Source organism: Mauremys reevesii, linkage group 13, assembly GCF_016161935.1.
Source record: "Mauremys reevesii isolate NIE-2019 linkage group 13, ASM1616193v1, whole genome shotgun sequence".
NCBI classification, from domain to species: Eukaryota; Metazoa; Chordata; order Testudines; family Geoemydidae; genus Mauremys; species Mauremys reevesii.
In genome coordinates, this window is record NC_052635.1 from 17231891 (window position 1) to 17251462 (window position 19572).

Below are 19572 nucleotides of genomic sequence, written 5' to 3' on the forward strand. Positions count from 1 at the left end.
TTGTTAAAGGGCCAGGGGGTGGGCAAAGAACTCTGGCCCATGGGCCGGACCATCCTGTTGCTCCTAGGATCCCCAGCTGGGGAGGCTGAGGCTCCCCGGGCCCCTCCTCCGCTTCCCCCCAGCTGCAGCGTGGCCAGCCACCGGCACCAGCTGGGCAGCTCAGCTGAGCTCGGGAGTCATCCTGCTGCCGCTTTTTGAGAGGCCCAGAAAGGTGTGTGTGTGGGGGGACTGCTGCAAGCTCCAGGGCTGGCCAGAGGGGAGGGAGCAAGTGGGGCAATTGGCCCAGGCCCTGCAGGGGCCCCCGGCCCCACGAGTATGTCTCTCCCCTCACCCCGGCCCCTCCCCTGCCCCCCCTCTTAAATCAGAACTTTTTATAGGGAACCGGTTGTTAAGATTTTGGCAGCTCATCACTGGTGATATTGTTCATGGTAACCTGGTTGAAATTCAGGAATTTAAGTAAGGGGACAGAGATGGCTATTCCTACTAGGCTGTTTACCTGTGACTTAAAAGAAATCCTTCCCTGCAGGTAGCCAAGTGGGGGGAAGGGGGAGGGGCGATTGGCGCTGAGCTTTTCCGCGTTTGGCTAGCAGGGATCTTCCCTGCTACCAGCCACACGGTCTCGGGGGGGGGGGGGAAAGGAGGGTGTTTAGCAGTGAACTTTCATGATACCAGCCACGGGGTGGTTTCTGCTGCTGCACGTAAACAGGAAAGAAGCAGCACTCAACGGGCTTTGCTTGCTATTTGGGAAAGGAGGGCGCTGGATAAAGGCTGCAAAAGACGAAAGACAATGGCTTACCATGGCCGCATGCAAGCCGAATTCTGCTGCCCGGACCTGCGTCTGTGATCTGTAACACCAAAGCCGCAGGCACTCAATATTAAGATGCAAAATGCGACCTTGTAGTGAAAACACATGTGCTATGTAATGTGAATAGTGTTGTTCACAGTGAAAGAGTATGACAATTGGTCTCTAAAATGTATCTTTTAAAATACTTCTCTCCCTTTTTTCCCCTCTCTCATGCAGCTGCAAATTTTTCAAGCCTCCCTACTCTGTCCCGAAGGCTATCTCAGATAAGGCGGCGGAAAAAAAAGACACGAGAAGAAATGTTTTCAGAAATCATGGAAGTGACCCGCAATGAAAGAGCTCATCTGAATGAGTGGAAGGACGTGGTATCAAAGTACAGGAAAGATGCCAGTGACCGTGAGAACAGGTGGGACGAATGTGAGGACAGGCGGGACAAACGTGAGGACAGGTGGCGACAGGAAGATAAGAGGAGGCAGGATGCAACTCTGGGGCTGCTGCGTGATCAAACTGACATGCTCTGGCGTCTGGTGGAGCTTCAGGAACGGCAGCAGGATCACAGAGTGCCGCTGCAGCCCCTGTATAACCACCCTCCTCCCTCACCATGTTCCTTAGCCTCCTCACCCGCCAGACGAGTAAGAACTCGTGGGGGTAGGCTCCGTGCACGCGCCCACTCCACCCCAGTGGACAGCCCAACCAAAAGGCTCTCATTATTATGAAATTTTTTTAGTGGCCTTTTCCTTCCCTCCTATCCTCCTCCAAAACCCCACCCGGCTACCTTGTCAGTTCTCTCCCTCTTTTTATAATTAAGTAATAAAGAATACATGATTTTTAAACGAGAGTGACTATTTCCTTAGAAAGCAAGCTGTGATCGAAGCGGGGTGGCTTACAGGGAATGAGTCAATCGGGTTGGGGGGGCGGTGTTTCATCAAGGAGAAACAAACACAACAGTCACACCATACCCTGGCCCGTGATGAAACTGGTTTTCAAGGCTTCTCTAATGCGCACCACTTCCTGCTGTGCTCTTCGAATCACCCTGGTGTCTGGCTGTGCGTAATCAGCAGCCAGGTGATTTGCCTCAGCCTCCCACCCCGCCATAAAGGTCTCCCCCTTACTCTCACAGAGATTGTGGAGCACACAGCAAGCAGTAATAACAATGGGGACATTGGTTTGGCTGAGGTCTGAGTGAGTCAGTAATGTGCGCCAGCGCGCCTTTAAACGGCCAAATGCACATTCTACCACCATTCTGCACTTGCTCAGCCTGTAGTTGAACAGCTCCTGACTACTGTCCAGGCTGCCTGTGTCTGGCTTCATGAGCCATGGCATCAAGGGGTAGGCTGGGTCCCCCAGGATAACTACAGGCATTTCAACATCCCCAACTGTTATTTTCTGGTCTGGGAAGTAACTCCCTTGCTGCAGCCATTTAAACAGAGTAGTGTTCCTGAAGACGTGAGCGTCATGAACCCTTCCCGGCCATCCCACGTGGATGTTGGTGAAACATCCCTTGTGATCCACCAGTGCTTGCAGCACCATTGAAAAGTACCCCTTGCGGTTTATGTAGTGGGTGCCCTGGTGCTCCGGTGCCAAGATAGGGATATGGGTTCCATCTATTGCCCCACCACAGTTAGGGAATCCCATTGCAGCAAAGCCGTCCACTATGACCTGCACATTTCCCAGAGTCACAACCTTTCGTAGCAGCAGCTTAGTGATTGCTTTGGCTACTTGCACCACAGCAGCCCCCACAGTAGATTTACCCACTCCAAATTGATTCCCAACTGAGGGGTAGCTGTCTAGCGTTGCAAGCTTCCAGAGGTCTATTGCCACTCGCTTCTCAACTGTGAGGGCTGCTCTCATCTTGGTATTCTGGAGTTTCAGGGCAGGGGAAAGCAAGTCACAAAGTTCCATGAAAGTGCCCTTACACATGCGAAAGTTTCGCAGCCACTGGGCATCGTCCCACACCTGCAACACTATGCGGTCCCACCAGTCTGTGCTTGTTTCCCGGGCCTAGAATCAGCGTTCAATGGCTAGAACCTGACCCATTACCATCAGGATCTCCAAAGCGCAGAGGCCCGCGGTTTGAGAGAATTCTGTGTCCATGTCCTCATCACTCTCGTCGCCGCTCTGCCGTAGCCGCCACCTCCTCGCCTGGCTTTGTAGGTCCCGGTTCAGCATTGACTGCACGAGAATGCGCGAGGTGTTTAAAACGTCCATGATTGCAGTCGTGAGCTGAGCAGGCTCCATGCTTGCCGTGGAATGGCGTCTGCACAGTTCACCCAGGAAAAAAGGCGCGAAACGGTTGGCTGCTGCTGCTTTCACGGAGGGAGGGGTGAGGCTGTACCCAGAAGCACCAGCGGCAATGTTTTTTGCCCCATCAGGCACTGGGATCTCAACCCAGCATTCCAATGGGCGGGGGAGACTGCGGGAACTATGGGATAGCTACCCACAGTGCTACGCTCAGGAAATCGACGCTAGCCTCGGTACATGGACGCACACCGCTGAATTAATGTGCTTAGTGTGGCCGTGTGCACTCGACTTTATACAATCTGTTTTAAAAAACCGGTTTCTGTAAAATCGGAATAATCCCGTAGTGCAGACATACCCGTAGCTACATATCTGTTTGGTAAGGGCGATGGTCATAGCGCTGATGATTATGGACAGGTGCTGTGCTTGAGCTGGGGCTTGGTTTCTATTAAAAAGGTTCCTGACTCGTTCTGTATTTGGGAAAAACGATATGGTTTAATCATATGGTGATAACCTGCTTCCCATTTCACTGGTATCACTGGAGGATGTTAGACAGAAGCTACTGAAGAGACAAGGTGGAAGAGGTAATAATATGGCAAGGAGGGAGGCATAGCTCAGTGGTTTGAGCACTGGCCTGCTAAACCCAGGATTGTGAGCTCAATCCTTGAGGGGGCCATTTGGGGATTGGTCCTGCTTTGAGCAGGGGGGTGGACTAGATGATCTCTTGAGGTCCCTTCCAACCTTAATGATCTTTGATTGGACCAACTTCTGGTGGTGAGAATTTGTCTATGCTGCACCATGTAGCATTTCACTGTACACACCACCTATGCTGACAAGAAAGGTTCTTTTCCTAGAAAGGAGCACCCTATGCACAGTGCTGGCCTGCTCAAGTTGTGCCTGTTAAAGGAATAGGGCTTTGCCAGAAGCAGGTCACAGCCAGTTCCTTCCCTCCAGCTCCAGAAGGGAGGATTAGGGAGACTTTTACCTCAAGAAGGATGTTTTTAAGCTCTTTATTCCACACTTTAAATACATTTATACTTAAGGAAAAGACCAGAACAGGCTCCTCAGGCAGAGCCCAGAGAACTGAAAACGACAGTATTTACAGCCCATGCACCAAGAGCGAATACACTGTTTTATTCCACAAAGCCTTAGGGCTGTGGATAGGAACCCAAAAGAGTCTGTTTCAGTCCCCGGTGAGCTGCACAGCTCAGCCTTTGCACCTTCTGGAGAAAGACTAAACTTCATTTTCACATCAGTAGCAAACTAGGACTTTAGTCAACACGATCTGAAGGTTGTGAACCCAGCTCTGTCATGTTCTTCTCAGAAACAGGCATCAATCACCCACTCCACTGCCAAGCCCCTGCCAGCAACCAGAGCTGGGACATGGAACTCTGGGCACAGGGCCAAGCAAATCCAGGTTGTTTCCTGCTAATGAAACTTCACTTCTTACCTTCAATAAAACTCCATTGTTCAGGAGAAAGACACTCCCGAGATTGTATCCCTGCCAGGGACTGCAGTCCAGGGCCAGGAGAGCCCTTAAAGGGTCCCCACCGCAGCACAAGAGCAGGCCTGGTGTAGAGAACTAGCATGAAACAGCTGCCTGAATCGCCGCTCTGAGAAACCAAGACTCACCACCAGCCTTTTCACTCCAAACTGTCCCCCTTTCGAGCCAGAAGCTCCAAGGGAACAAGGAACAAGTTCAAAGGGCAAATTCCCAGATCCTTCCAAACTGACTTTTGAGCATCTGCAGCGGGACTGTGGACGGGTGGAGGCAATTGGCCATGGGAAGCTGAACGCTGGGCTGAGGATGGGCTCACACTGGGCTGGGGAGGTTCCTGTGTTCCCTGCTCACATTCCCCTGACCTGCTGGGCCTTTCCTGGTTGTCACTTGGCTGCGCTAGTTCTGCTGGGGCTGTGCAGCTCACAGACAGGTTAGCAGTGGGAGGCCTCTCACAGGCGACACTGGCAGAAGGCGTATCAGCAGCCAGCTCTCCTGCACGGGCACCGGGATCTGACCCTTTCCTGCTCCCATCTGGCTGCCGAGCAGTCAGTGCCCTGTAGGATCTGTGCATGTGCCTCTTCAATCCGTCATAGTCCAGCTTGCTCAGCTCTTCAGGGAGGGACATCAGCAGGTCTAGGACGACGGCAGACTCTGGAAGGAAGAATGGACCTTGTCAGGCTGGTCTAATACTCGATCATAAGCCAGTTTGTTTATAAGCCACCTCCCATCCACCAAGATGGATAAGTAAAAATGGAAAATGTGAATGACCCGTTCATAAGCCGACCCTATAATTCAGGGGTCAGCAAACTCTGGCTCCCGGGCCATCAGGATAAGCTGCTGGTGGGCCAAGATGGTTTGTTTACCTTGAGCGTCCGCAGGCACAGAGGTAAACCTAAGTAAACAAAAAGTGCCCTGGCGCGCCAGCTGCTTACCCTGACGGGCCAGAACAGCAACTGGTGGGGAAATGCTGAGGAGCGGGGGAGAAGCTGGGAGTTGGGGAGTAACCCCTGTGACCATCCCCCAGATGATCCCACCCCTAGCCCAGGACCCCCACACTCTCCCCATTCCATCCCTTCCCAGCTTATCTGGGGAGAGCCAGGGGAGAATGTCTCTGGCCTGGCTGGAGCTGCTCTGGCAGGCTGGGCAGCATGGCCGCAGCCTGCTCCAGCGGGACAGACCAGGCGGCGCAGTCGCAGCACGCTCCAGTGAGCTGGGCAGGGTGGCACGGCCACAGCCTGCTCTGGGGGGCAGGGCTGAGCGTCATGGAGCTGCAACGGCTTTGGAGGCTGGGGGGAGAGCAGCGTGGCCAGAAACGGAGAGACTCTGACCCCGGCTCTTCCCTTCTGGCTGTGCTGTCTCTCCTTGCTCCCTCAGTTGGGGGGAGGGGCTGTGTCCCACCTCTCCCTCTCTATACCTGTTCATAAGCCGCCCCCCTCCTCTGGAGCTTCTCTTTTTTACTAAAAAAGATTTGGTTTATGAACGACTAGATTCGGTAATCTGTTTTTAATCTTGGTTTGCATTGTACTTTTCAGTTATTTTCCTAAAGAGCGGTTGATTCTCATTGATTGGAAACCATTAAAGCATGCAGCTTTGCAACTAATTATGCCCTTTTCACTCAACTTGGTGCTTCTTTTTGCTAACCAGAAAATTATGTTAGGAAATGGTGAATGATGCAATTGCTATTTACTAGACAATTTTTTACCCATGATTTCTGATAAACTCCATTTGGATGGAAACTGGAATTCAGCTAAATGCATAAAAACAGCATGTTGCAATTGTTTTTTAAAAAACCTCCTTAAATGTGCTGGATACACAAGAAAAAAGTAAGTTTATCACAACATTTTGTATTTAAAACTGTGGTCTTAGAACTAATACATCTCACTCTTATTTTCATTCATAGACTGCAAGAGGAAAACAAGCTTTCCAACTCTCTATCAGTGTCTCAATTTTGAATGGGTTAGTCATTGAACTGAACTAGCTGAATCAACTGAAAGAAAATATTCTCTTTGCACCTGCAGGAGAGAGTACTGCTTTCAAAAGCTTGTTTAAGAACATAAGAATGGCCATACTGGGTGAAACCAATGGTTCATATAGCCCAGTATCCTGTCTTCTGACAGTGGCCAGTGCCAGATGCTTCAGAGGGAATGAACAGAACAGGGCAGTTGTTGAAGTTTTTTTAAGAACTATAATTTTGGCCTTTACAACTTCCCCAGCAACAAGTTCCACAGGTTAACTGTGCGTTGTGTGACAAAATACTTTCTTGTGTTTCTTTTACTCCTGCTGTTCTTGTCTTACGTGAAGATGTCAGTAACACTTATCCATTTGCTTTCTCCACATGGTTCATAATTTTATAGACCTCTATCATAACCCCCCTTCGTCTTCTCTTTTCTAGACTGAACACGCCCAGTGTTATTAATCTCTCCTCATACGGAAGAGAAGAGATTAAATTTCAACCAACTCTAATTCCAGGTGCTTGGCCAGTGACTTTTACCAAGCCAGTGGTTTGACTTTATTTGAAATTTGGCAGCAAACATGCACTATTTGAATATTTTTTGTTATTTAAATAATTGTAATAGATTATAGTAGGGTTTGATCTCAGCATAGGTTGTCAATTTTAAAGAGGTTTATTTTATAAAAAGAAAAGTGTGCTGAACTTAAATATAAAAACCCCCTATTTTAAAATTGTTGATTTTTTGGCCATCCTGAACCTTGTCACTCATGCCTGCAGAACAGAGGCTACATTCTGGCCCTGGATCCACGAGCATGAACAGATGCATGCCCCAGGCTCCACACTCACTCACGCACGCACTCTGCACTAATTCCCCATCTCAATCACACTCAGGTCCCTCAGTCCCCGTGTTGAGTCAGTAGAGGAAGTGGCAGTAAATGGCTGACAACCCTCCCTGGCCCCATTAAAATCCCCCCACGGCCAGGATCATGGGACATCTTGATTAAGCAGCACATGGCTACAATGCTCCAATCAATCTCACCACAGAAATGCTCACTAAGGAAAGGAATGTGTTTTCAGCTGGCGGATCTGAAGGAGCCAATGCTTTCATAGAATCATAGATTATTAGGGTTGGAAGGGACCTCAGGAGATCATCTAGTCCAACCTCCTGCTCAAAGCAGGACCAATCCCCAAATCCCTAAATGGCCCCCTCAAGGATTGAACTCACAACCCTGGGTTTAGCAGGTCAATGCTCAAACCACTGAGCTATCCCTCCTCACCTTTGCTCACGGGAGGCCAGGAATCATGTACTGCTGCCTTGCTCACCTCAGTCTGAGGACAATGTCTCTGTTTATAAGGTGACTAGCACTTATCAAGTAATATACAAGTATGAGAATGGAGGAGACAGAGGTGGACCAGGACTCTCCCACCCACCATCTCAGCACAAGAGGGATCCCTAAGCACATGCACCCACTCAGCCCTCCAGCACTGTCTGCAAGAAGGATGGCCAGGAATGCCACGAAGAGGAAAGTGGAGGCAGGTGCTAGGACATAGCAAACGCTCCCCTTGTCCTGAAACAGGCAAGGGAGCAGATCAATTTCCAGACTCTGGAGGAAGCTACTGACTGGCAATGAGCAAGTGATGGTTACAAAATCCCAGGGAACACATACAGTGCCTGTGAGCCTCTAGCTGGCCTTGGATTAATTTCCACAGTTCGAGTAACAGTACACGTCACCAAGGCTTGCTGGTGTCACACACTGAGCTACGCTATGGGTGAGTGACAGCTATCACAGCCAGCTGGTTCCCTCCCTGAAGATCACAAACATGTAGCTTTTTGGATCCCAACTCACCACATGGCGAGAGCTCAGGCACTTTGATGTCCCTGGAGAGCATCGATAAATATTTGTAGATCTTCTCAAAGTCCACACTGAATTTCTCTGGTTCCCCATGAACACCTGGGTCTGTGCTAGTGCTGGAGGACTGAGCTGCTGCGGGGGGGCCTGGGGCAGCATCTCCATTCCTTGCTGCATCATCAGGGGCTGGCGATGCATCACGCTGGCTCGAGGAGTCTGGAAGGACCTTCTTCTCTGCAGCTCTGGTCAGCTTCTGGGGAATTGAGTGGAGCAAACCGAGCGGCTCGGTGACTGCGATGGTCAGAACCTGAAATTCAGAGATTCTAAGGGACAGAATAATCTAGTTTGACCTCCTACATGACACAGGCCACAGAACTCGCCTGAATTAATTAATGTTTGAACTAGAGCAGATCTTTTCAATAAACTTCCACTCTTGATTTTAAAATTAGCTGTTCCAATGCTTCATTCTCATCATTGTTACAATGCTGTGCCTTATTTCTACTCTGAATTTGTCTAGCTACAAGTAGGAGCTCAGGAAGAAGAAGGAATGGGGACCCCCTTTCCAGAAATGCCAGACACTCCCAGGGCAGCCTCCCGCCATGTCAGGCACTCCCTGACCCCACAGCAGACCTTCCTCAGGGTGAGACTGGGCCAGGAGAGCCAGCCACCATGCAGCACAGTGAAGCAGAACGAAATGCATTGCAATAAGCTACAGGGGCTTTGAACAGCCTGATGCTCTCTGGGGGAAATCTCTGATGTCCAGGAGTGAGAGGAGATGTTGTTTATGAGGTGCATGGCAAGGGAACGGATTTGCTCACTGCTGGGACAGGTGGCAGAGCTACCATTGCCCATGCCCTACTTCAATCTCGTCACCTTTACGTAGCTAAGCTGCACAGAAAGCAGCAGTTGGGAGAGCAACACTCAATGTCAGAACAGCTAGGTTCTACTCTGAGCTCTGCCATGGACCTGCTGCATGATGTCAGGCAAGTGGTTTCACAGTATGTACCTCAGTTTCCCCCACACCAACAGGAAGGGTGAACTGCTGCTTGGCCACTGCAGCAATGAGGCCATGTGAGCACAGCAGAATGTGGTAAAATTCCTGATGGAATAGCCTGCCTGTAGCAGGGATGTTTCCTACTAGCGACCAGAAGGGACTGGCAGGCTTGAGCCCTGTCACTGGCCAGATTTTCCATTCTCCATTCTCTGTAGAAGTCTCTGACCCTGCTGAGTTCTTGGCCCCAGTGGGATCTTGCAGCTGTCACTGAGTGCTGATGCCTGTTACCTGAGAGAAAGCTGCTGTCACGGTTTCTTCCAGCTTATCCGTCAGCTTCTCAGCAAGATCTGTCCAGACCTGAAAGGCAGATTTCAGTGAGTGCACTGGAATCAGGCACCCATTCACTTCCGCACAGCCACAGTGCGAGAAGCATGAGCCCAGCCAGCAGAGGGAAAGGACAGCACAGAGTGAGGCAGGGACAGCTCCAGAAAGGGCAGACTCACGGCAAATGCCATGTGCCTCAAGCCCATCCTGGTACAGTACAATCAAACTCACCCTTGCCCTGGTGCAGTACAGACAAACCAGCCCTGCCCACCCCCACACAACACCAGCCCTGATTCCCAGGTTCTCTCTCTCTCTAAGCCATACCTCGATAGGAGCTAGGATCTCAGCTTCCTTGCGTGTCTGCTCCTCCCGGCAGCGGCGATACTCCATCTGTATGGCCTCCCTTGCTACGCGGCCCTTCAGCTGGTGGATGAAGGCCAGAATCTGCAAAACGGGGAAGTTCAGGCATAGCAGCATACAGAGATGCCCCTCCTCCAATAAACAGCTCATGGGTGGGCTGGGAAGGGTGTGGTTGAATGCCTTCTATCCCAACTGGACTACATAGCTGCAGCTGAACTGGGTGTCCATTCCACCTTTCCCAAAACCCTCTCTGGTTCCAGACAGCAATGAGTTAATGGGATGAACTTGCAAAAGGACTGTACAACTAATAAGAAGGACCAAAAAAGTTTTAGGCCTGAAAAGCCAGAGGAGGTGACGTCTGCATATAGGTCAGGGGTAGGCAAACTATGGCCGGCAAGCTCCGGCCGGGAAGCGGGTCAGGGGCTTCACTATGCAGCTCCCGGAAGCCACGGCATGGCCCCATTCCAGCTCTTACGCACTCCAATGGGCCCCTTCAGCACTCCAATGGGAGCTCCAGGGACAGTGCCTGCAGACAGGGCAGCGTGCAGTGCTGTCTGACCACGCCTCTGCATAGGAGCTGGAAAAGGGACATGCCACTGCTTTCAGGAACCGCTTGAGGTAAGCGCCACTCAGAGCCTGCACCCCTGAGCCTCTTCCCATGCCCCAACTCCCTGCCTCAGCCCTGATCCCCCTCGCATTCTCCTGCATCCCCAAACCTCTCATCCCCAGTCCCACCCCACCACTCGCATCTCCCGTCAGAACCTGCACCCTTTCCTGCACCAGCCCTGATCCCCCTCCCACCCTCCAAACCCCTCAGTCCCAGCCCAGCGCACCCTCCTACACGCCAAACTCCTTATCCCCAGCCCCACATCAAAGCTCGCACCCCAATTTTCTGAGCATTCATGGCCCCCCATACAATTCCTATTCCCTGATGAGGCCCTCGGGCCAAAATGTTTGCTCACCCCTGGCTTAGGTTCTACAGTGATGGGAACCGTTAAGATATCTGGATAGAAAATGCTGTGGAGAAAGCTGGCGGGGGGAGCTGTGACTGCCAGTGGTAGATAAGGGGCAAGATATCACCCACAGGAGCCCACAGCCTGCAAAACCCCATAGCTACAGGAGATGCATAAGCCAACACCCCTCTAGTGCTGCCAAAATCAGAGGCCAACATAAATAGAAATAAGAGGAGCTGCTGCCAGGCAGCACTAGGTTTCCCCACCCCAATCTGAACAGTGGAGAGGAACCTGCAGGGTAATACGATGGTGGCCCTCCCTTCCCAAGCCAACCAGGAAATTGGGCACCTTCTCTCTTTTGTTAGCAGAGAGTGCTGTTCCCTAATTACCCTTATTCTGAACCTGGCCTGGTCAGTTACCAGCTTGACTAGGACCAGACCCCGCTCACCTCAGCCTCACTCTTACGGGGCAAATGCTCCCGCAGCAGCGTTGCCTGTAGCTCCCCTTGAGGGGCCTGGGCCTTCAGGGCCTTCAGGGTCTTGATCAGTTGCCGCTTCTCCCGTGTCGTCCAGAGGGCCCGAGTGGGTGCATGGCATGCAGGGGGGCCCGTTTCGTAACGTGTGGGGGCTGAGCGGGTCCGAACTGGGGGCTTCATGCCTCAGGCTCTGCAGGGGGAGAAAAGGAGGAGTCAGAGGTCAAAGCCCCCGGATCCTCCCATCTACCTATCCCATCTATCTATGGCCCCCGCCCACTCTCTGGGGCATCTCGCCCACCAGCCATCCCCTCTACCTACAGCCAGGGGTGAGCTGCAGCGGGTTCACACGAACCGGTTGTTAAATTTAGCAGCCATTTTAGAACCGCTTGTTAAGGGCTGCTAAATTTAACAAAAGTTCCCGCCCACTCTTCTCCTGCTCTGCCCCCTTCTCCTCCCCCTCCCCTGCTTCCCGCGAATCAGATGTTCGCCGGAAGCCTGAACAAGCAGCATGGAGGCAGCCAGCAGGTAAGCTGGGGCGCGGAGGGGGAGGGGAGGTGCGGCTGGCTCAGCAGCTCCCGGTCCCAGACCGCGGCTCCCTCCAGCCCAGCGCCGGCCCGGGGAGTCGGCCCCGCGGCTGCTGCCGAGCAGCCGGGCCCCGGTGCCGGCCCGAGTCGGGCCGAGCGGCGGGCCCGGTGCCGGCCGGGAGTCGGGCTGAGCGGCCGGGCCCCGTGCCGGCCCGGGAGTCGGGCCGGCGGCCGGGCGTGCCGGCCGGGAGTCGGGCGAGCGGCCGGGCCCGGTGCCGCCCGGGAGTCGGGCCGAGCGGCCGGGCCAGTGCCGGCCCGGCCGGGAGTTGGGCCGAGCGGCCGGCCCTGGCGCCGGCCCGGGAGTTGGGCCGGCGGCCGGGAGTCGGGCCGAGCGGCTCGGGAGTCGGGCCCCGGTGCCAGGCCCGGTGCCGGGCCGCCCGGGAGTCGGGCCGCCCGAAGTCGGGCCCGGGAGTCGGGCCCGGGAGTCGGGCCCGGTGCCGGGCCGCCTGGGAGTCGGGCCGAGCGGCCCGGGAGTCGGGCCGTGCGGGCCGGGCCGTCCCGGGAGTCGGGCCGGGCCGTCGGGAGTCGGGCCCCAGTGCCGAGGAGTCGGGCCGTCCCGGGAGTCGGGCCCGGTGCCGGGCCGGGCCGTCCCGGGAGTCGGGCCGGCCGGGAGTCGGGCCGGGCGCCGGTCGTGGTCCTGGCAGAGTGGACCCGGTCCCCAGGCAGTGTGGTAAGGGGCAGGGAGGGTGGGTTGTGGGGGTGGATAGGGGTCAGGGCAGTCATAGGGCAGGGAACAGGGGGATTGACTGGGGGCAAGGGTCCCGGGGAGCAGTCAGGAAAGAGCAGGGTTGGATGAGGTGGTGGGGGCACTCAGGGACAGAGAGAAGGGGTAGTTGTATGGGGTAGGGGTTCTGGGGGGCCATTGAGAATGAGAGGAGGGGTTGGGTGGGGCGGCAAGGGGCAGTCAGGGGACAGGGAAGGGGGGGATGGGTCAGGGGTCTCGGAGTGTGTGTATCAAGGAACATGAGGGGTTGGATGGGGCACAACCCCCCCCCCCCGGAGAGGGGGGGAAGGAGGGAACCCGTTGTTAAAATTTTGGAGGAAGGAGGGAACCCGTTGTTAAAAATTTGGCAGCTCATCACTGCATAGAGCCCCCCCTCACACACTCACTCTCCAGGGCACCTGCCCCCCATCTACCCACAGCCCCCCCCCCTGTATGTAGCACCTCACTCTCACCCCCTCACACGGACCCTGGGGAGGAATCCAGGCACTGGCCGGCGTAGGGGCAGGAGCGAGGACTCCTTTCCGTCTCTGTCGCACAGATATGACGTCACAGCAAGCGCCCCGCAATGGCCTATGGGAGATGGAGGCTAGGTGATACTAGATTTCCCATAGTGCCGCGGGGCCCGCAATGGCCAGTGGTATATGCAGGCCGGGGGAACACTACGCTTCCCACAATGCATCACTTCACTTCTCCCCTGCCCGTTCAGGTTTTCTGCCATGGGGCTGACGCCAATCCTTGGAGCGCTTGCTGTGACGTCATATCTGTGCGACAGAGACGGAAAGGAGTCCTCGCTCCTGCCCCTTCCCCGGCCAGTGCCTGGATTCCTCCCCAGGGTCCGTGTGAGGGGGTGAGAGTGAGGTGCTACATACAGGGGCTGAGCGTAGATGGGGGCAGGTGCCCTGGAGAGTGAGGGTGTGATGGGGGGCTGTATGCAGTGATGAGCTGCCAAATTTTTAACAGCGGGTTCCCTCCTCCCTCCAAAATTTTAACAACGGGTTCCCTCCTTCCCCCCCCTCCGGGGGGGTCGTGCCCCATCCAACCCCTCATGTTCCTTAACACACACACTCCGAGACCCCTGACCCATCCCCCTTCCCTGTCCCCTGACTGCCCCTTGCCGCCCCACCCAACCCCTCCTCTCATTCTCAATGGGCCCCCAGAACCCCTACCCCATACAACTACCCCTTCTCTCTGTCCCTGAGTGCCCCCACCACCTCATCCAACCCTGCTCTTTCCTGACTGCTCCCGGGACCCTTGCCCCATTCAATCCCCTGTTCCCTGCCCTATGACTGCCCTGACCCCTATCCACCCCCCCACAACCCACCCCCTCCCTGCCCCCTTACCACACTGCCTGGGGACCGGGTCCACTCTGCCAGGACCACGACCGGCACCGGGGCCCGACTCCCCGGGCCCCGGCACCGGGCGTCGGGCCGGCCCGAGTCGGGCCCGGTGCGTCGGGCCGGGCCGGCCCGGGAGTCGGGCCCCGGTCGTCGGGCCGGGCCGGCCCGAGTCGGGCGGGCCAGGCCGCCCGAGTCGGGCCCGGGCCGGGCCGCCCGGGAGTCGGGCCCGCCGGGCCGGGCCGGCCCGGGAGTCGGGCCCGGTGCGGGCCGGCCGGGAGTCGGGCCGGCCCGGGAGTCAGGCCCGGTGCCGAGTCGGCCCGGGGAGTCGGGCCCGTGGCGCCGGTCGTGGTCCTGGCAGAGTGGACCCGGTCCCCAGGCAGTGTGGTAAGGGGGCAGGGAGGGGTGGGTTGTGGGGGGGTGGATAGGGGGTCAGGGCAGTCATAGGGCAGGGAACAGGGGGATTGAATGGGGGCAAGGGTCCAGGGGAGCAGTCAGGAAAGAGCAGGGTTGGATGAGGTGGTGGGGGCACTCAGGGACAGAGAGAAGGGGTAGTTGTATGGGGTAGGGGTTCTGGGGGGCCATTGAGAATGAGAGGAGGTGTTGGGTGGGGCGGCAAGGGGCAGTCAGGGGACAGGGAAGGGGGGGATGGGTCAGGGGTCTCGGAGTGTGTGTGTTAAGGAACATGAGGGGTTGGATGGGGCACGCCCCCCCCGGAGGGGGGGGGAAGGAGGGAACCCGTTGTTAAAATTTTGGAGGGAGGAGGGAACCCGTTGTTAAAAATTTGGCAGCTCATCACTGCATACAGCCCCCCATCACACACTCACTCTCCAGGGCACCTGCCCCCCATCTACCCACAGCCCCCCACACACACACAGTATGTAGCACCTCACTCTCACCCCCTCACACGGACCCTGGGGAGGAATCCAGGCACTGGCCGGCGTAGGGGCAGGAGCGAGGACTCCTTTCCGTCTCTGTCGCACAGATATGACGTCACAGCAAGCGCTCCAAGGATTGGCGTCAGCCCCATGGCAGAAAACCTGAACGGGCAGGGGAGAAGTGAAGTGATGCATTGTGGGAAGCATAGTGTTCCCCCGGCCTGCATATACCACTGGCCATTGCGGGCCCCGCGGCACTATGGGAAATCTAGTGTCACCCAGCCTCCATCTCCCATCGGCCATTGCGGGGCCCGAGACTTTCCGTTTCCAGGACTAGGGCCCTGTAAGGCCGGAAGCGGAAGTTGCCGTAGGAGGCGCTGCCCTGAGTCCGAGGGAGAGGTGTGAGCGCAAGCGCAACAGAATGACGCGCGGCCCCATGCCGGGCCCGATGCATCACGGGAGTCGCAGGCCAAGCTCCTCCCCGCCCCAGTGCATCAAGGGAGTTACAGTCCCCGCTCGCCCTCCCTCCCTCGCCCCGGTGCATCACGGGAGTCGCAGTCCCTGCCCTGCCGCTGATGTCAGGGGGCGGTTCCGGTTATTGGGGCTTTTTGCACACTGCGCCCGGAGCCCCCAGGCCTCTCCCCGGGGTAGCCCCCTAACAGCCCCCCAGGGACCGGCCCCTCGGGCTGGATGTGCAGCGCTGCTCCATGCTTTCCAGGATAGGTCGTAGATCCTTGATGATGTGTTGGCAGGGGCGGCTCTAGGTATTTTGCCGTCCTAAGCACGGCAGGCAGGCTGTCGAAGGCAACCTGCCTGCTGCCCTCGTGGCTACCGGCAGAGCGCCCCCCGTGGCTTGCCGCCCCAGACACGCGCTTGGCATGCTGGTGCCTGGAGCCGCCCCTGTGTGTTGGAGAGGCTTCTATTTACTAGTAGGTGTGTGTGTGTGATAGAGACTTTAGGGAATGTACCACAATTTCACTGCCTCACCCTATTTGCGTTGCTATTTCAGTAGCCTGATCCCTATGTCCAAGCATACAAATGCTACATAAGTACATAAAATCACGTGCTCTGTGCTAAATATATAAACAGTCACCCCCAATCCTCCTGACTTAAGATGATAATGTGTGAAGTAACACTTGACATTAAAATGAAGACATTGGTTTTTACTGGTGACTATTCCTTGCCTGGGGTAATAAAAACTTTCAGGGAAGCTCCAAATTATTAATAAATTGCTTATAAACTACCTTTCAAACTGAACTTGTTCTCAACTGTAAGCAGAGTCAGGATGAGCTCTACCCTGATATCTGGTGGTGAATTATGGCAAGTGTGGAAAAGAATTTCAGGAGCTGATCTCGTTTGCATAGGCACACCCACCCCACCTAGCATAGCCCACGGCAGCCTAAACTGGTCACTTTGACAGCTGTGGGATCTCCAATTTCTCTGTTATTGGGGCAGGAGGAATAAAGTGTCGTTACCCTGATTATGTAAATGAGGGACTATGAACCTGTTTTATGATAGGATCTCACCATCAACTAAGTAGCACTTGCTAGACAAGGGACATGGGTTCCAAAACCCAGTGAATTGAGAGAGGTTGGGAATTAGTGTGTACTTGATGGTATGGGTCTCTCTTGAGGTCTTGGAACACCAATTGCACTTCCTTCTTTTCCCTTTTACTGTTGAAGAGCAGAGCTAATTTTGATTCCTTTAGGAGTCCATCTAGAGGCTGCTGAGCTGAACTCACTTTGGGCTAATGGTGTATCAGCACTAGAGCTTCCCCTACTACAAGCTGAAATCACTAAAAGAGCTAAACTTACTGAACTGAGATCACTGAGTGCTGTGTTAACTAGTTGGGGAGCCTGAAGATCTATTGTTAAGCAGTTGGCAGAGTGGAGCAGTTTGTGGGACGGTTGAAGCAGCCCACAGAATAGTGAGTGGAGTGGTTTGTGGGATGGTTTGGAGTGGCCCATGGAATAGCAAGTGGAGTGGAGCGGTTTGCAGGGACGGCTGGAGCGGCTCACGGGTTGGCTGGAGGAGTGGCACAGCTGGTGGAGTGGGGCCGATCGTGGTGAAGACTGCAGCAGAACTCCACGGACAGGTGGGGCAGTCGGCCCTGGCCCACGTAAGGTGCCCCTTAACACCCTGTGTGTCTCCCCCCCTTCCATTTCCACCCAGGCTGGGGGGGTAAAACTCTGCAGATAAACTTTTGAACTCTGGGGCTGCACTGACCAGGGACAGAGACTTTTGGGGTGATTGGACTTAAGACCCTAAGGGGAAAAGGACACTATCAAACCTTGCTTGGTGGGTCTTTTGCTCATGGTTTATGTTATGAATCCTGTTTGTGGTGTTTCCCCAATATGATGCCACGTTGTTTCCCTCCTTTATTAAAAGGATTTTGCTACACTCAGACTCTATGCTTGCGAGAGGTGAAGTATTGCCTCCTAGAGGCGTCCGGGGGTGTGTGGGATGTAATTGTCCCAGGTCACTGGGTGGGGGCTCAAGCCGGTTTTGCATTGCGTTATTGAAATGGAACCCCTGGATACTGAACCCGGCCCTTGTTGCTGCCAACTCAGAGGGGTAGAAGGGTTATACAAGCAATAACCAAAGCTCTTTAATATTTATACATTTCAAACAATTATCCTATATTTAAATAGCAGCCAATGTGGGGCTTAAGATATTAATTGAAAAGCTTGGCTAAAAATGGTGTAACTATAAAGTATTTTTCTCTAAGACAAGGTTAAACCTTTTTAATCTGGGAAGATAACTGAAGCTGGTCATGTCAGTGCTATATGTACAGTTCATTTACCCTGAAGAACAGGATTGTTTTCATATTATTATGACTATCAAACTTTTCAGGTCCAACAGTTAAACAGGGTATGCATCTTCCCTGGAGGAAGATTGGTTCCCAGGAGAGTGACCTGCCTGTAATCAGAGATGCTCAGTCCTCTTTTGGCTCCTCTTACACGTTGGTGGGTTGGAGTCACTGGTCACCATTTTCTCCTTCTCTGTACTTGATCTTGGCTTCCTTCTGACAACATGAGCCTCTTAGCCAGGGACAACCTGCTCTGGGGATAAAAAGAAGGGAGAGGGGTAATAGTTTCCTTTGAGCAGTGACTGTTTCAGGTGCTGTTTTTCACAGTATGGGTACATCCAGCTGACTGGATGGGGGAGTGCCGTGGATGAGGGTATCAGAGAGATCCCTTCAGAGAAACATGCATGAGCTCCTGCCATTGCAGTCTCTGGCCATAACTTCCCCCTTTGTGGTTTGTGTTCTGCCATAGGAAGATCTGAGACGAGATTTGAAAAATAGAGACTAGGTAAGTCCACCCTGTTTGGGATAGATGGCTCCAGGAAACAGTGGTCCAGCTGGGAGCAGAGCAGTTGCTGGCATCTCCGAGATAAGTGTCCACCTAGAGCTTTAAGTCTAGTCCTCCTGACTGGAGACAGGTCCCTCGTGTGTTAAGTGGGACAGGGTTACCAAGAAAAGATTTTTGGCTACCTATGTGTGCTGGGGACAGCGGAACATAACTGCTTGCAGGATGGGGAAGTTAGTACCCCATTACATTAGGGTGTAATGTGTCCTCCCCAGAAGAAGGTAGGATCTCTGTGGGTGATTAGAGGGAGTTAGCTCCTATCTTCTTGTCTCCTGTGTGTTCTAAAGTGTCACTAACTTTGCCGTCTTGAGTTGTGTTTCTGCAACGCAAAACTGATGGAGGATGAGCACAGCTCCACCCTGAGGTGGAGAGTGAGACCAGCTTGGCCTTTAGATGGTCTCCCATAGTATTCTTGCCAGCAAGTTAAAGTAGTATGGATTGGATGAATGGACTATAAGGTGGATAGAAAGCCGGCTAGATTGTCGGGCTCAACAGGTAGTGATCAATGGCTCGATGTCTAGTTGGCAGCTGGTATTAAGGGGTTGGTCCTGGGGACAGTTTTGTTCAACATCTTCATTAATGATCTGTATGATGGGATGGATTGCACCCTCAGCAAGTTCGTGGATGACATTAAGCTGGGGGGAGAGGTAGATATGCTGGAGAGTAGGGATAGGGTCCAAAGTGACCTAGACAAATTGGAGGATTGAGCCCAAAGAAATCTGATGAGGTTCAACAAGGACAAGTGCAGAGTCCTGCACTTAAGACAGAAGAATCCCATGCACTACTACAGGCTGGGGACCGACTGGCTAAGCGGCAGTTCTGCCAAAAAGGACCTGGGGATTACAGTGGACGAGAATTGTGTGCCCTTGTTGCCAAGAAGGTGTTGCTAGATTTGCCCATTACTTTGGGATATGCTTATTTATTCAGGTTACTCTTCTGGGAGGGGGGCTGGGGTGTTCTGTAATTCTGTCGATGTACTGCTTGTGTCACTTGTGTTTTTATATGGAGCTCTACTTCTCCCTTCTGCAAGGCCCCTCCCAATGGAGCTATCCTGCAGGACCTAGGTTCCCTAGGGCTGGGTTCCTCCAGCCCCAGAACCGGATGAACACACACACGTACATTAACAGAGCAAGTCTGAACAGATCGGGTCAATCAGCACTGTCAAACTGACCCCTTATATGTCTTTGGACTCACTGGGCTGGAGGAAGCATTACTTTCTGTTATATCCTTGGG

General features: G+C 54.1%; 1 protein-coding gene across 6 annotated transcripts; it reads right to left on the reverse strand.

Moving 5' to 3' along the window:
- Nucleotides 1-4036: 4036 nt before the first annotated feature.
- Nucleotides 4037-15061, reverse strand: SNAPC2 (small nuclear RNA activating complex polypeptide 2). Of its 6 annotated transcripts, none has more exons than XM_039497345.1 (6): nt 15004-15061; nt 11422-11638; nt 9985-10104; nt 9625-9693; nt 8340-8649; nt 4037-5192 (listed from the first exon to the last, which is right to left on the reverse strand). In XM_039497345.1, the coding sequence occupies exons 2-6, from the start codon at nt 11626-11628 to the stop codon at nt 4684-4686; spliced, it is 1215 nt and encodes a 404-aa protein (XP_039353279.1). In that variant the 5' UTR covers nt 11629-11638; nt 15004-15061; the 3' UTR covers nt 4037-4683. The 6 variants fall into 6 exon arrangements, with proteins under 6 accessions (XP_039353279.1, XP_039353278.1, XP_039353276.1 ...); XM_039497344.1 differs by having other exon boundaries at nt 14990-15046; XM_039497342.1 differs by lacking the exon at nt 15004-15061 and adding an exon at nt 13223-13358.
- Nucleotides 15062-19572: the final 4511 nt, after the last annotated feature.

Excerpts from the sequence above, each read along its gene's own strand:
- SNAPC2 (XM_039497345.1), bottom strand. The coding sequence starts at position 11,628 with ATGAAGCCCCCAGTTCGGACCCGCTCAGCCCCCACACGTTACGAAACG. Across the intron at positions 10,105-11,421 it reads CCCGTAAGAGTGAGGCTGAG|ATTCTGGCCTTCATCCACCA; the intron begins GTGAGCGGGGTC and ends CCCGTTTTGCAG. Across the intron at positions 8,650-9,624 it reads TGACAGCAGCTTTCTCTCAG|GTTCTGACCATCGCAGTCAC; the intron begins GTAACAGGCATC and ends TCTGAATTTCAG.